Source organism: Trametes versicolor (genome assembly GCF_000271585.1).
Source record: "Trametes versicolor FP-101664 SS1 unplaced genomic scaffold TRAVEscaffold_7, whole genome shotgun sequence".
In the NCBI taxonomy this organism is placed as follows: domain Eukaryota; kingdom Fungi; phylum Basidiomycota; class Agaricomycetes; order Polyporales; family Polyporaceae; genus Trametes; species Trametes versicolor.
The window spans coordinates 2,333,638-2,348,349 of NW_007360327.1; the positions used below are offsets into that span (position 1 = coordinate 2,333,638).

General features: G+C 55.7%; 8 protein-coding genes across 8 annotated transcripts; 3 read left to right on the forward strand and 5 right to left on the reverse strand.

Annotated features, from left to right (window-relative positions):
- Window positions 1-694: 694 nt before the first annotated feature.
- On the reverse strand, window positions 695-1,646 carry TRAVEDRAFT_48926 (uncharacterized protein; the record flags this gene model as incomplete). The annotated part of the gene is made up of 4 exons (XM_008041199.1): window positions 695-1,059; window positions 1,113-1,221; window positions 1,311-1,440; window positions 1,489-1,646. 4 exons carry the CDS (start codon window positions 1,644-1,646, stop codon window positions 695-697), a joined length of 762 nt encoding a protein of 253 aa, XP_008039390.1.
- Window positions 1,647-1,917: 271 nt separating this feature from the next.
- On the reverse strand, window positions 1,918-3,157 carry TRAVEDRAFT_48927 (uncharacterized protein; the record flags this gene model as incomplete). The annotated part of the gene is made up of 4 exons (XM_008041200.1): window positions 1,918-1,928; window positions 1,982-2,327; window positions 2,737-2,830; window positions 2,883-3,157. 4 exons carry the CDS (start codon window positions 3,155-3,157, stop codon window positions 1,918-1,920), a joined length of 726 nt encoding a protein of 241 aa, XP_008039391.1.
- A 382-nt stretch (window positions 3,158-3,539) lies between these two features.
- On the reverse strand, window positions 3,540-3,926 carry TRAVEDRAFT_126313 (uncharacterized protein; the record flags this gene model as incomplete). The annotated part of the gene is made up of 1 exon (XM_008041717.1): window positions 3,540-3,926. A coding segment is annotated over one exon (387 nt), but the record flags the coding sequence as incomplete, so codon positions are not given.
- Window positions 3,927-8,283: 4,357 nt separating this feature from the next.
- On the reverse strand, window positions 8,284-9,195 carry TRAVEDRAFT_126646 (uncharacterized protein; the record flags this gene model as incomplete). The annotated part of the gene is made up of 1 exon (XM_008041718.1): window positions 8,284-9,195. The coding sequence occupies one exon, from the start codon at window positions 9,193-9,195 to the stop codon at window positions 8,284-8,286; it is 912 nt and encodes a 303-aa protein (XP_008039909.1).
- A 606-nt stretch (window positions 9,196-9,801) lies between these two features.
- Window positions 9,802-10,767, forward strand: TRAVEDRAFT_107436 (WD40 repeat-like protein; the record flags this gene model as incomplete). Its single annotated transcript, XM_008041719.1, has 5 exons — window positions 9,802-10,005; window positions 10,052-10,176; window positions 10,210-10,365; window positions 10,416-10,472; window positions 10,530-10,767. Coding segments are annotated over 5 exons (780 nt in total), but the record flags the coding sequence as incomplete, so codon positions are not given.
- Window positions 10,768-11,318: 551 nt separating this feature from the next.
- Window positions 11,319-12,200, reverse strand: TRAVEDRAFT_48931 (uncharacterized protein; the record flags this gene model as incomplete). Its single annotated transcript, XM_008041201.1, has 3 exons — window positions 11,319-11,977; window positions 12,033-12,139; window positions 12,187-12,200. 3 exons carry the CDS (start codon window positions 12,198-12,200, stop codon window positions 11,319-11,321), a joined length of 780 nt encoding a protein of 259 aa, XP_008039392.1.
- A 515-nt stretch (window positions 12,201-12,715) lies between these two features.
- TRAVEDRAFT_48932 (uncharacterized protein) lies at window positions 12,716-13,535 on the forward strand (the record flags this gene model as incomplete). The annotated part of the gene is made up of 5 exons (XM_008041202.1): window positions 12,716-12,729; window positions 12,782-12,921; window positions 12,976-13,085; window positions 13,145-13,394; window positions 13,450-13,535. 5 exons carry the CDS (start codon window positions 12,716-12,718, stop codon window positions 13,533-13,535), a joined length of 600 nt encoding a protein of 199 aa, XP_008039393.1.
- Window positions 13,536-13,928: 393 nt separating this feature from the next.
- TRAVEDRAFT_48933 (uncharacterized protein) lies at window positions 13,929-14,385 on the forward strand (the record flags this gene model as incomplete). Its single annotated transcript, XM_008041203.1, has 3 exons — window positions 13,929-13,965; window positions 14,028-14,132; window positions 14,183-14,385. The coding sequence occupies 3 exons, from the start codon at window positions 13,929-13,931 to the stop codon at window positions 14,383-14,385; spliced, it is 345 nt and encodes a 114-aa protein (XP_008039394.1).
- Between the last annotated feature and the right edge of the window lie 327 nt (window positions 14,386-14,712).

Here is a 14,712-nt window from a genome sequence, read left to right on the forward strand (position 1 = left end):
TGCCACGAGAACACAGGAGACGCACGCACGCAGGACAGGACTCGTCAGGATAGTTGGGCTCCAGCCGGGAGTTTTACGACAGCTACTGACCTCGGACGAAGAAGACACGCACACGAGAACACTGAAGCTGCCAGACTAGTTGGGGTTCACCGGAACCTTACGACAACTACTGGTACGAAGACAGAAGCACGACACGTCACTCAACACACCACCGTAGGGCACGTTGACACGGGGTCCACAGCAGACACGTCACTTGACACGCCACTCAGGGTGTGTTTAATACGGGGTCTAGAGCCGGAACAGACACGTCACTTGACGCACCACTCAGGGTGTGTTTAATACGGGGTCTACAGCCAGGAAGACACGTCACTTGACATACCACAGGGTGTGTTTAATACGGGGTCTAGAAGACAGGCACTCGCAGCCTTACGCAGCCAGCACGCAACACTCCCAACCAGTATAGGGGAGACTCTGCCCAGATACTCAGGGCAACCACCATCCGAGACTTCCGCATAGGTCTCAGTACACCACAATCACCCACACACCACCACACAAGCAGTTATTCAAGGATCATAGCCCGCCCGGCTTAGTCACGAACTCGGCAAAGCCACTGTTGGAAAAGCAGGAAACCCCACACGCTTTGCGGCAGCATCAGGGAATCAACATCGCCCAACCCCTCACCCCTTTTCACCTATCAATCATCCGATTCCCGGATAGCATACGACAGCGTGCGGATAGGAGCGATGTCAGAGGCGACATCCTCGGTGTTTTGCCCCCTCACGGCGTCAAGTGCATGGCGAATTTCTTGCAGAGTTTGCTGTACGAGCTCTTTGCGCTCTACCATCTCGGCCGAACGTGCGTTGATGAGCGAGGCCAACTCTTGCGTAGGTCCTAGCTGTGTTGTCAGCTGCTCCAGCTGCTCCTTGTAGTGAGATCCTTTGGCGGTCAGCGTTGATATACCGCGCTCGGCTTTCGACAGCCTAGTTTGCAGAATCTGGAACGCATCGTTCCAGCGCGTCTGGAGTTTCTGCATGTTGCTGCATTCCCCGCGTAATGCATCTTATGAGGACGATATGAGCGAATACCTTAGGATGATAGCTTGACCCTCATACCTGCTGCCTGATTGCGTGCTAATTTGACCGGCTGGAGGAGGTCATGCGCTTCCTGGCGCACGCTTGCAACCTCCGTCTCTACTTGCTTCAGGCGCTCGTTGTATAGGTTCTACGAAGGGGTATGAGTTACGTAGCGGTACGGCAGCTGCTCGCGGTACGGAAGCTGCTCGCAGTACGGGAATGAAAATGACTACACACCTGCTCTCGTTCTACATTGCGTATAGAGCGCGTGGTTGTGCCGCTGACACAGTCTAGTGCGTCGAGTCTCTCCATGACCGCCGAAAACCTTTCCTCCCAACGGCTCTCGATACGTGTCAGCTCTTGCTGACTACAAAATGTCAGTTAGAGGATAACTTGGATAGCGTTGCCCACGTACTGTCTTATGGAAGGTAAATGAGACTGTGCAGGTGGCTCCGCCTCGCTCGAGTAGTCAGTGTTCCCGCGAGCTTCTTCGCTGAAGTCCCCTTCACCGAGCATCTCGAGGTCCGAGGAGACAATGTCGGGGTAGTCAGATCCAGACGACTCGGAAGACATGATGCGGTAGAGTGAGAGAGTGAATGAGAGTCCTCATCGTCAAGTCGTCGTCAGGTCTTCGCGGCTCACTGCAAGCTAAGTCCATTGCGAGTGTAGTGGCCTTTGGCAAGAGAAAGACGAGAGCCCTGAGCAGTATAGACGCCCATAACCGGGCGACCGCGACGCTTAAAGTCACGCAAACTTGTATGACGGTCACACTGAAGCCAAAACCGAAGGCGCATTACTGTATGAAGCATTACAGGAGATATCATATATACATATACAAAACAAATTACACACGATCTGTGAGAGGAATACGATCAGGAGACATCGACGCTGAGACAAGAACGACGTACTTTGGTGGAGCCTTTTCATGAACCAGCTTCGTTCGAGCCATGAAGGCAACTTCCTCCCCTCCATCAGAGTGAGCACCCTCCCATCGCCTCGGATGTGGCCTTGAGTGACGGGCTTCCAGCCCCCGTCCGAACCCTCCGCCGGAATCCGAACCCAGAGCTGCTCGTGACCGGGTGCTCGGTGTACGTACACGTCTCCGAGCTCCAGAACATCGTTGCTCTCGCTTAGGTCGGGTGGGGCGAGGATCTTGAACGGCGACTTTGACTCCCACCAGTTAACGATGATGTCTAGAGCGGGCGTTTTCCCCTTGACACAGATACGACTATCGCGGAACGGGAGCTTGACTCCCTATAAACCGTGTCAATATCAGCGGTATGGGTAGAAGAAGATGGCTTGCCTTTCCGTTGAGCGAGCCGGATATCGATGCCTCACGCAGAGGCGCGATGTTGAATATAACCGACGACATTGTCTTCGCCAATCTGGTGCCCAGGCTCGGTTTGTCGCCCGTGGAAGGTCCTGCTCGACTCGGAGAGGAGCCTGCAGCTGAGGGCTCTGATACCGTAGCGGAGGTCTCCAAGAATGTCGTTGATTCGCGGTGATGGGTGTCCGACTCGGAAGAGCTCGAGCTCGAGCTCGAGCTCGGGCTCGAGCTTGAGCTTGGAACTGGCTCACGGACAAGTACGGGGCGCGCCACGGGACGCGCCACGCCTTTTCCTTTGTCCAAGGACGACAGGGGAGTTGGATACACAGGACGTACGTGGTCCGAGGCGACATCAACCCCGTGTATATCCTCGTGCGCGCTTCTGCTGTAGGTAAACGAGGGCTCTGTCTTAATCGGGCGTAGCGTAGGGCTAGAGGGTGGCGTCAGAGCTGAGGCCAGTGATCAAGAAAATAAATGCGTACCGTATCCCACTTGATACTTCATTCCCTCCGAAGTCGCGCGTGATGCTGGTTATGGCATGGGTGTTGCGGTTCGGGGTTGACGGCGGCGCGAAGTGCAGATGAGTGGTCTTGTCGGGCGCAATCTCGGCAGATGCGCTGAAGGTATACGCAGCTGGTTGGAAGCGACGCAACTCTCCGGGGGTCGCGGCACGCCTGCGTGCCAACCAAGCTGCACCCTCCCACAAGATAGGTCCCAGAATGACAAAAGCAAGCAGCAGATCTACGCTTGAGAGCATCGTCGAGAGAGGAGAGGTGAAGGATGGGTGGCGGCCATAGGCCACACGTTCTTGACCCCATATGTCAAGGGAATAAAGAAACCAGAAAGAGAGGTTGCAGATGGTGAGCACACAATGGAGGCGCAGCGGAGCGGAGCAGAGCAGAACGGAGTAGAGCAGAGCAGAGCGGAGCAGAGCAGAGCGGACGCTCTCGACCGCCCGGCTTAACCGGCCCGGTCCGCAAGATCCTGTAAGCGCTAACTCATCCCGCGCGGCCAGTGTAAATGTCGCCGACCCGTATACATATTACACAAGTCTCAGTGGTAGGCTCGCATGAGGATATGAGAGCATTGATATAGAGAACGTGATACAAGATGATATACATGCGACGGGTGCTTGGGAACTAGATGGAGAAATCGTAATCTGTGTCGATCATCTGAAGGTTTCGCAACTGATGCGGACAAAGGGTATCCAGCCATGCCGGGTTGTAGCAGTTACGGTGCAGGCCAGAAGGAGCGTTCCCATCTTCCGTCTTGCCGCCGTCGCGGAGAATTCGCAAGCGAGGCGGGTTACCTTGAGTCGCACGCGTCCCCTTCGGGTGCAACCAGTCCTCTATCCCCATCTCGTCGATGCGCCATAGCATCGTGCGCAGTGGTAAAGACTGCCAATCAGATATCACGATGCTCCAAGTCGGGAGGTGCGTCTTAGAGGGCCCGTCGGTCTCATCGCCGCTCATGTTGCGCGGTTTCAGCTGCTTCAACAGTGCTGCATGCTGGTTCAGGTTGCGGCGGATGACCGTACGCCTCCGAGACTTCAAGAGCTATCGTCACAGCGGATGAGATCCATGTTGTCCCCGTAAGGAACAAATGTACTCACCGTCTTTCTCCGCATGACCATGCAACCATGACGAGAGGCTTTATCTGAGTCTTCGGAGGAGAGTGGCTTGATGCTGCAACGATATAGTAAACGGCAGTACTTCATGCGTCTGTCCAGGACATCGCCGATGGCCTCACGAGTGAGGAGATGGCGTGGCGTGGGGTTTGTCATGAAGGCGCCGCTTGCCACTGTGGCCAGAAAGTTGCTGATGAAGACGTCCCTGGCGATCTTGTTGAATTCGAATCTCTTCCAAGGTTTGTGGAAGTCCACGCGGAAGTTCTCAGCAGAACATGTCACCATGTCCTCCCTAGCGGCAACGGACTTGATCTCCTCCTCGGTGAGCGGGGGATATCTTTGAGCTACGGTCTTCCAATCGTGAATGCCGAGCATCGTATCGAGTACCTTCCGCACGCGTGCCTAAAAGAAAGCTGAGTATATGTTACACTGGCTGACCAATATGTGAAACACATACCCGAAGGCGGACCACGTCCATGTCAACAGAGCCGTCCTCGTCCTCGTCCTCTTCACTGAACTCGTCGTCGTCATCGCCCTCATCTTCGTCCCCCGCTTCGTTGCCAGAGACATGCCCGTCGCCATTGCGGTCCTCGTCCATCTCGTCGTCAGCGGGTGGCATCTCGCTGCGTGCGTTTCGCACTCGGGTGGGGCCGCCGTGGTTCCGCTGCTTACTCCCGCTGCCCTTTGTCTTCGAGCCGCCAGAAGGCTGCCCAACACCGGAGGATCCGGCAAGTGCCGTTAGGGCCGAGCTCATCGCCTGGTTCATGGCCCTCATTTCTGACACCATCGCTGACCTAAGGGCATGCGGTCAGGAAATTGTATGCCAGATTAAACAAAAGCAGTCTGCTCACTGAAAGTGATACATCGTCTGGTTCATGCCCTCCATCCTCTTTACGAGGAGCATTACCACAGGCGCATTCACAATACCCGAATTGTCTCCGGTTGCGGGCACCGTTGGCTTCAATATCGTCAGCTGCCATATCAAAGCCAGAGGTGACTTTATAACCCACCCTATCTGCGCTCCGCGTTGGACCCATCCCTGGTACCCGAAACGGAGGCTCTGGCTCCGGGGGATGGACGGGTGATGGGGATTCACAGAGGTTCTGGTACGATGAGTAGTCAGAAAGCGTCGCGCGACCCTACACAGAATGTGAGCGACGATGCAGACCAGGAAGATCATGTTGCGCGATACACATACCTTGCCCTTTTCCCGCACTCGCTGCGTCTGAAGCTCCGGGGAGGGCACATTCTGGTACGGTAGACTGGGGGAGGGCGCATGTCCGCGATCTTCTTGTATGGTCCTGGACGAAGAAGCCGCGGTGCTGTACATAGGTGCGGAAATCTACACGGTCGTATTAGACGTGTAAGTCGTGAAAACATCGGGTGGAGAACTTACCACATCCTCCTCCTCTCCCTGGCTTGGCATCGCATGAGCCACTTCCCGGCTAGAAAACTGGCCGGAATTGGTCGGGCCCGCCACACCACGCCCAGGATGCGGATATGAAGCGCCCAATACAGGATATTCACGACCCGATACTGTAACTTTCAATGCAACCCGGAGGGTCACACGTCACACGGGGGTCCTCCGCCCGTTTTTTGGCCGCCGTCACACGTCACCAAGGCCGTCCGGGGCTTTAGCGCCCGCTTCCAGCCGCCCTTTCCGGCGCTAAAATACCTGTTTTGGAAGGTGCCTGGGCGCCTCCTTGTCCCCGGTTTCGTTCCACCGTGTCACACGTCACCCCCCCCTCCGGGTTGCATTGAAAGCTACAGTACGGGCACTGGACCAGGAGCAGGGCGAATCTGCTCACGCGCAGTCGCACTTTCGTGCAATGACCACACTTGTGCGCGTTCCGCGTCGTTCATGTGTGCCCACATCGTTATCGCTTGATCGTGTGTCTGTGATAGCAAAATGTTAGAGATTCGTCTAGATAGACAGAAATGAGAACCTCACGATATCATGTCCGTGGGTCGACCGATAGAGTGCCTGAAGTAGCTGCACAATGCCCAGTGGCAACTTCCAGCTATGGCCTCCGTTTATGGTCTCTCCAGGAGGCGGAGCGGCGGCAGGAGGCGCGTGATGGTCACGAGCGGAACCAACGTGATAATTTGGGGCGAACCGCTCCTGCTGCATGTTACCCGTCGATGAAGATGTTTCCGTAGACGGATGTATCGGCTCTGCTCCTTGGAAACGACGTTGAGGCGGGGCAGACATCGGGTCGACTGGGAACGAATTCGGGGGCGGATGAGGATCGCCATCCGTCGGTCCATTGGAGTACCGCGAAAAGTTGTTCAAAGGAGCGTAGGACGGCAGGTTCTCATGAGCACCGTGCTGGCCGCCACCAGTCACAACCCGAGGATCGAAGCTGACAAGGCGTGTCTGGTGTGCAGCGGAATTGTGTCCGGACGTGGTCTCCTCGCGCATAACCACATCGGAGTGAGAGGATTGTCGAGGATCGTGCCATGGCGGGTGAACCGGACCCGACATATTGGGGTCATACTGCCCAGGGTGAATGCCCGATGGAAAAGACTGTTGTTGCGGCCGCTCAGGCTGTCCATCAAAGGGGTGCTGGGGAAGGGGGCGCGGCTGTTGCGGCGTGCGGTATTCACTGCTGGTATCTTCGTACATGGGGCCCTCCACACCGTATGCAGCATGCGGGCCGTGTGGCACATATTGGGGTGTCGGGGGCAGCGGGACCTGCGCGACGGACTGATTGTGGAAATGTTGGACATGCCGGTTATCGTGGGTCAGCGCAGCCGGGGGAATCATTTGCTGCGCGATGACGGGAGGTTGATATACGTGATCATGAGTGGACGACGAGTAGCTCTGACCGGGAGCAGAGCGAGATGTAGAAGGCGGGGCGTCAGCTGAGTGAATGCTCCTGATACTCTCCCGTCGTTGCGCGCCCAGCGACGGTACGAATCTCTGATAGCGCCGCCTCCGATCGTCCCGATGACTGCTCGACTCCCTCGGATGGACTGCTTCGGCAGCACCCGATGTCGACGCAATCGGGTAGCGAACGCCTTCAACTGGAGCAGCCAGTACAGCTTCTTGACCTGTCACTCCCTCCCTCAGGGTGTGCTCCTGCGAAAGTATATGGCCGTGCGTACGAGCTGCGACCGGAACGGGGGCAATGGTTTTGGGAGATGTTGTCCTCCTTTGCGGCATTGGAACGACCATGCGGGCCTGCGAGGGTGGGCGATCGCGTGGTGACTTGTACTGAGGGGACTCGGGCTGCGGGGACTCGGGGAGCGGCATGTTCTGGGGAGACTGTATCGACGACGAGTCGCCCTAAGGCAAACAAAATAGGGTTAGATGGCCATGTAGTTAACGGACGAACACACACAGGCTGCGGGAAAACCCACCAGCACTTCATGTCGCCGCGCTATGTCGTTGTCTCTGATGTTGACCTTTGGACAGCATGTCAGCGAAGGCCATAATCAATACTGAGTCGCGTACATTCCACGAGGACGCCACCTCCATGGGCGGAACACTCTTCTAGATACGGGTAGAGGTTAGCAGGGTAACAAGGAGTTGCGGATGGCAACTCGAACTCACGTCTTTGTCTCTCTTTCTGACTTTTGAATTGACAATCTTATGCAATGGCTTCAGGCGTTTACGCCCCACAACCTGAGATGTGTCATATCCGCTCTCCGTGTTGATGGGGAGACGGAGAGGTGCCCGCTGAGCGTCTGTTGATGCAACGGCATTCAAAGGCGATGTGACTTCATGAGAAGTGGCGGATCCAGCCGCTACAGGGTGGTTGATAGAGTGCGGGGGAGTCGAGAGAGTTCCTTCGCCCGTCGAAGGGGCTTCCGCAGGGTGGTTCATGGTGGGATGAGGGAGCTGGGGATCTGAGAGTTACACCGCACGCGTCGCGTCGCGAAGCACCTCTTGAAGTCGCGCTTGTATAATGAGCATGCATACTAGGAGAGGATGTCGTTTGCTTGTATCCCGGTATTGCATATTGAATGCTGTTTGATAATTGCTGAGGTGTTTTGCGACCGTCGAAAGTGTCAAACGTGTACACTCTCAATAGAGTCGCACAAGCGCGCATGTAGTCGGAGTCAAACCCGGTGAGTCCGAGTGCACGTGGCCTTTGTGGGTCCTTGTCATTACAAGAAGCGTATGTTTGTTGCACTTTATGCGCAGGGAAGCCACCGTCGGAAGCAATTTACAGTAAAGCTCTTCGACCCCTGCAGCGGTTGCGCGTCGCATCGACGACGTGATAGGAATTGCATACGTGATATACATAAAGCTATACAAGTTGGCGCGACGCGGGACCCGTTTGTGCGCCATGAACGCGAACGCGATACAAGCATGTACTATTTGCCCCCCAGTTATCAACCACCTCGAATACGACGACCCCGAAGTCTATCCCCGACTCAATTACCCACTGCTGCACATCGAAGGTTTGGACGTGGGTCAAACCGTGGATATCATAATGAGCGGAGGCCAGGAGGGCGAAGTGAAGACCACAGGTTATGGCGGGTCCCACAAGGAGAGGCGGCTCCCTACCTGACGCGATAAGGCTGTCGGTGGTGTGGCGCAATAGGCCCTGGTTGGCGTCGCCATCCACCGCGCCCCACACGTGAAGTAGGCGGGGTGCCTCCCCAACATCGGCGGCGATCTCTTGAGGGATATGGTCCACTGACACATGGGTTGGGTACATCATGTGCGAAAGTCGTAGACCGAGTTGTCCACGGCGCGCCGGAAGTTGCCAGCAGCTTCCAACGTGCATATCTTCTTTGAGGGCGAGCTCGGGAGGATGTGAGGACGGCGTCTTCGGTCGCGGACTCATTTCAGAAGTGATATCCGGAATAGGCCAGCCGCCATTGGCGTACAGGGCAAAGTCCCGCCGCCCGACGGCATCCCGAAGGGCGCGATGTACAGCGAGGTCGATGTAGGATTGTATCCGAGCGTCGATTTCTTCCTCTCCCGAGTTCACGAATGCTTGGAGAAATTGGCGACCCTTGGTGAGGAGAGCGGCTCTGGCGCCTGGATCGCGCGACGACTGATAGCGAAAGGCGAGCGTGGTAGCCACTAACAGCCCCCAGAGGCACAATGCAAAAAGTCTCCAGTTGAACGAGGAGATAGCTCCTTGACGCGAGGCGAGGAGTGTCCCTGCTCGTCCTTGAATACTGGTTATATCGGGGAATAGGTAGTACATGTACTTGCCTTCCTCGCGGAGTGGCTGGGATGCATGAGGCGCCGCCATGTTATCATCGGTGTCAGAGTTCGAGAGTTCTGCGTTGCGAGCGAATTGAACCCTCCTCCCTCGTGCTACAAGATCGATGTTCAAACGTTCAACACTCCGCCCCCAGGCGCATGCGCTATCGCTACTCACCAGAGCCAGCGTGAGGAGCTCTCGACTCCACGAATGCGAAGCGCCCAGTATCGAATTCTCCAGCCATCGTGATCGCCAGTACAGTCGTATAAAAGCTTTGACAGTGTCCAGCAGAGATATGAGGTCGCGGCAGTCCCGGGGTGTAGCCAGACTGTGGCGGTTCGAGTTCACGATGCTTCGCCCAGCGCCTCCACGAGGCCAGGTTTGGCGCTAAAAGATCTTTGTCCTTGCGTCCACCCCGCGGGTCCTCGTCCATGGCCACTGCCCTCATGCCTCGCTTCTCCACAGGATCCCACTTTTGCCTCCTCTTTCTGCTCTCTGCTTTCACGCCCGGACTGCGTTATCTGTGTCATGCCCTTACCGCTTCTGTACCGTGAACACACCCGCTTGAAGACGGCCCGTGGAGGCCAAAACGTCGGTGTCGTCGACGTCAGCTACAATCCTGGAGGAAGCTTCCTTGCTATAAGTACCCGGGACTGCTTGGTCTCCATCTGGAAAGTTTCCGATTACCAGCTGCTTCATGTGTACTCTGGCAGTAGCATTGCGGTCTCGTTAAGCTGGCTCCCAGCCAGAGAGGATACCCTCATGTGCGGGCTCGAAGACGGAAGTATCACGTCGTTGACTATAACGGATGTGAGCCACCGCCAGCTTGGGCGTGATATTGACCTGATATTTGCAGTCGTCCCTCGATGTGGTTGGCTTTTGGGCACATGCCTTCCCGGTGGAATGTCTGGCGGCAAAGGGGATGTCCTTAGCGTCCGGAGCCCACGAAGAGCTATTCATCTGGAAGCTGCGAGACGGTATGTGATCGATATACTGGAAGGGTTGTGCTAATAGCTCGTCAGGTAAATGGTGCGCTGAACGGGACTTGGGCATGCCGCCTACCTCATCCCACAATGAAGCGCGAGAGGTCATCGTCACCAGCATACACTGGACTAAATCTAAACGGTACTCATCTTTGCTGCTTGTTACCTTCCTTCATCACGGCTTCATGTGAGTGCCATGTTGTGCGTTTTTTTAAACTCATGATCATACGGGCACAGGGTCTTCGACGCCAAGACCTGGACGAGAATTCGCGCGTTCCCATTGAAGGGCTGTATGTAAGTGATATTTCAACACATACTCGAGTTTTTGGTAACGGCACGCCTTTTACACAGCGCCGACGCCGACATCACAGCGGATGGGCGGACCATGGTGATCTCGAACATGACCACTGGCTTCGACCTCTACGACGTAGAGTCCATGTCGTCTATGGGGACGTATAAGCACGACGTCGCTGCTCTACGGATGGTCCCTGTTACCTTCATACATGGCGGAAACGCCGTTGTGAGCGGCAGTACGGTGGGCGAGGCGCATCTGTGGGATGTAGAGACCTGTTGTGGGATCCACACCCTTCCACTGCAACGTACGCGTCACGCCGAGCATGCGCCACACACCCGACTAACTACCAACCTATAGAGAAGGATCACCTACTTGCCATGGACGTGAGTACCACGGCGAATGTGGCACCCTTTCGCTTTCTCATCCATACTTTGCAGGCTTTCTATGACCGCCCCAAGGACCGGTTTTTTATCGCGACGGCGATATACAACCCAACCACCGAGGACGCCGTCGTCATCTGGAAGACCGAGAGGCTAGGTAAGTGGTGAATACCACGACCCATGTGTTGCAGGTCTAGCTAAACATCCGTAAGGTGGCAAGGTGAACATCAAGGGGCTCCGAATCAAGAAAGCCATCTTCAACGCATCAGTAAGCGTTGTTTTGTGTCCGTACCCTATCAGCTACTGACCCTGGTCAGTGGATGACCATAGTAACAGTTTGCCTTATGTTAGCCATGGTCGCTCTTTTGGTTGGCTCGGTATTCGGCAAGTTGTGAAATATGTAGTGTATTGGAAGGCACTGTAATGTGGTTCTATCGTTCACAAGCCTATACAAGGGGTGATTGGTCAGATATCGATGGTAAACCAGTCATACATGTATGCATATTGAAGGAAGCCCTGCTCGTCAACGAAGTCATCATTCAACATCTCGGAAGTGTCCGACCACTCGACGCCGAGCTCAGACACATCGTCGAGCTCGGACAGGTCGGAATCGAGATCGGACAAGTCGGAGTCGAGCTCGGACAGGATGGAGTCGAACTCGGACAGGATGGAGTCGAACTCGGATAGGTCAGAGTCGAGCTCGAATAGGTCGGAGTCGAGCCGGGAAGCGTCAGAGTCAAACTCCAACGCGTCGGTGGCGATCGCGGACAGATTGGACGAGCTCCGATTGGAAAGCAAAACTTCGGATGACCAGCCTCCATGATCGTCCTCTGTGCCAAGCATCGGGGCGATGTGGCGACCGGGAAGCGCGAGCGTCGCCCTCCGGTGGACACTCGACCGAACGCGGTTATCCGACCAGTTGAGGTAGTCAAGGTAGGAACGAACGTCCGCAAAGCAGATATTCAACCCCCAGTCCGCCAGACTATATGTTATAGAGATGCCATCCTGCGTGATGATGAGCAGGCGTTGACACGAAACAGAGGGGGGTAGATACACTACCAGATAGGGATTCTGCAGCATCACGCAGTCTACGAACAGCACTCCCTGAGCACCAGCATCGCATACTAATACTGCAAATCGTCAAAACAGATGACGGCGCAGCGGCATGGAGTAACATACCGCTCGATTGGTCCACGACGACAACTGTCAGTGTCGCGTCGCGCGAAGTTAGAGAGCCAGGTTGACTATTGCACCAAGCGTGTACATAGACGTCGCTGATCATACGGCTGTGAGGTGGTCAGCGGAGAGCTACAGCAGGGAGACCCACACGCACGAATTGGTCACCATAGCGATGAGTTTGGTCGAGCGACCACGAATATGCCCGCGTGGCTTTAACCCGTCCCCACTGACATTGCCGTTCTGATACGACAAGGCGCAAAGGAGCCTCGACCTGAAAGAATACTATCCCACGGTAGCGGAGCAATAATACGACAAGGATTGACAAGCACCATTGGCCAACAAGACAGATAGGGGGTACTGGAGGAGGAGGTAGGCGGCGAGTGACGTTCGGCGACGGGAGGTGGTGGGACGCTCGAGGGTTGATTGTTTGTCCTTGCTTGCCAGGAGAAGATGATCACGGCGCTGAGCGCTGAGCACTCCTCGAGCGCTGCCGTCGAGCTTCCTTGTTCAGACTCTTCACATTGACGAGCGTATGTTCTGCATTGTCCTCAACGTGCTCTGCGAAACGTCTTTGGCAAGGCAAGAATATAAACGCGACGCCATGGCCAGTGTCGCTTTACTCACACTTCTCGCGTTCAACCCTCACTCGTACATCCTGACCTCTCTTCTATCCACGCTCCAACATGCCAGCGATTCCGTGAGTTTTGGACTACATATGAGCACCCATCCCGTCTAATGCATCAATCCAGGCAGCAAGAACGGCAGGAAGACCTCCCCCGGGTCGTCTTCGCTTCTAGTGCTACGACCTACACCATGGAGGTCCCGGCCGAAGGGATGATGGCCCCGGCAGCGGCTCACGTCGCTCTCGCGGAGATCGCTAAGGACACATGTACGTACTCTTTGTGGTCTTCTTATCTTCTAGCTTCGGCTCACAACCCGTCAGATGGTATGGTCATATGCCAAACCATGGCCGAGTGCCAGCTATGCCCCTACCCTCCCAAGGCGCAAGTTTCGTGCGTCATCGACGACACCGTAGTCATGTGGTGCAACGAGGTGCACAGTATTTCGCTTCTGAGGGCCACGCACTGGTCTAACCGAATTGTCTATCACAGCAGGCCCACGTCGTGGCGTTGGGTAGGACCAACCCTGAGTCTGTGCCGGGCAACCCTGGCTGGACTCGCATCGACATCACCTTCACCTCCGCGCTGGATTTCCTGTGGTTCATTAAGGTCTTCGCGGAGGCCAAGTCTGATGTCATCCACCGCGCGCGTGAGCTCCGGGACAAGTTGCGCCGTGTCATGCGGACCGTCCCGAGCCATTCGCCTCCCTCGCGGCCTGAGCATCTGTGCACGGTGGCTTCTCGTATGTTCTTTCATTGCTTCCTACAAACCCACGTTCTCATATACATTTTTTCTAGATCGCGCCTCCATCACTGCTAAAGTAGTCCAGGTCAGCGAGGAGGACGGCCAGGATGCCGGCCAGGAGGAGCTGCCGGTTGCTTGATCAGCTTGTCGTGTTGCCTTGAGGCTTGTTCCCGCTTCGTGTTGCGCTGTTCCCCTCCTGTCCCCCGCTTCTCTGTATGCTCTGTTATCTGGTCGATCAATATACATGTTGCTCTCTTCGTCTGTGAGCTCAGTCGTCCTCACGCGTCCGCGCCCCTTGCATTTGGGCTATGGGCATTGATCAACTTGGTGATTGGTTGAGCACCGGACACCTGATGCGTCACTGTTGGCGGCGGGAACGTGGGCGGTGTTCGAACTTCGGAGTTCTAGATTGCACTCAGCCCGCCGCTGGGGCTCCGGCGATCATAAAACCTCTACGATGTTGTATCGCGATCGCTAGTGTCCCTCCCCCTCGTTACTACAGTCCTCCCAGTTCGATCACACACTCGTACCCATGTCTGTCGACGGCCCTCAAGACCGTGATGCCGCCGGTGAGCTCCTTGAAGTGTGTCCTTCAGAGGCCACGACTAACTGTACGAGCCCATTTTCACAGCTCACACGCCTAACACGCCCGCCATCGCGCCGAACACGCCCGTCATCGCGCCGAACGTGCCCGCCACCGTGGCTGAGGAGATCAAGGTGGAAGTCCCTGTCGCATGTAATCCCACCGCATAACTGGTCACACCCGATGGCTAATGTCAGACCCAGATTTAAACGGCCTTGAACTCGAGCTCGCAAGGACTCGAGCGGCCGTCACCGACATAAACGCCGAGAACCAAACCCTCGTGTTCATTGCATCGTTGGCGACCTCACTTTGGCACCATTACTATCATCATGGGGAGTGGTTGGAAAGCATGTTGGCCGCCATGCTGGACCCGGACGTCCTTCGCATTGTTTTCCCGTACAAGTAAACGGGCGACTCGAGAGGTAAGCAGCACGTCTTGCGCGACTTTGCGAAAGTTTATTCAAGTGGACAATATGCTAGGCTTGTCTTTCTGCCATTGGAATCGCTTTTGTAGCTCTCGTGGTTCATAGCTGTCGATCAACGTGTTTTGTTTACGCTCCCCCGTCGCCGCTCCTTAGATGAATAGCCGTTGTTATCTTTGCTCTCGGTCTTCCGCAGTTCAGCCTTCCGCAGTTCCTTGTATGCCGCCCTTTCGTGTGCAATCGATCCGCCATGAACATACATGTTTTGCCTCAACTGCGCCATCAACGATAGTCCTCCATGCGGGACAATG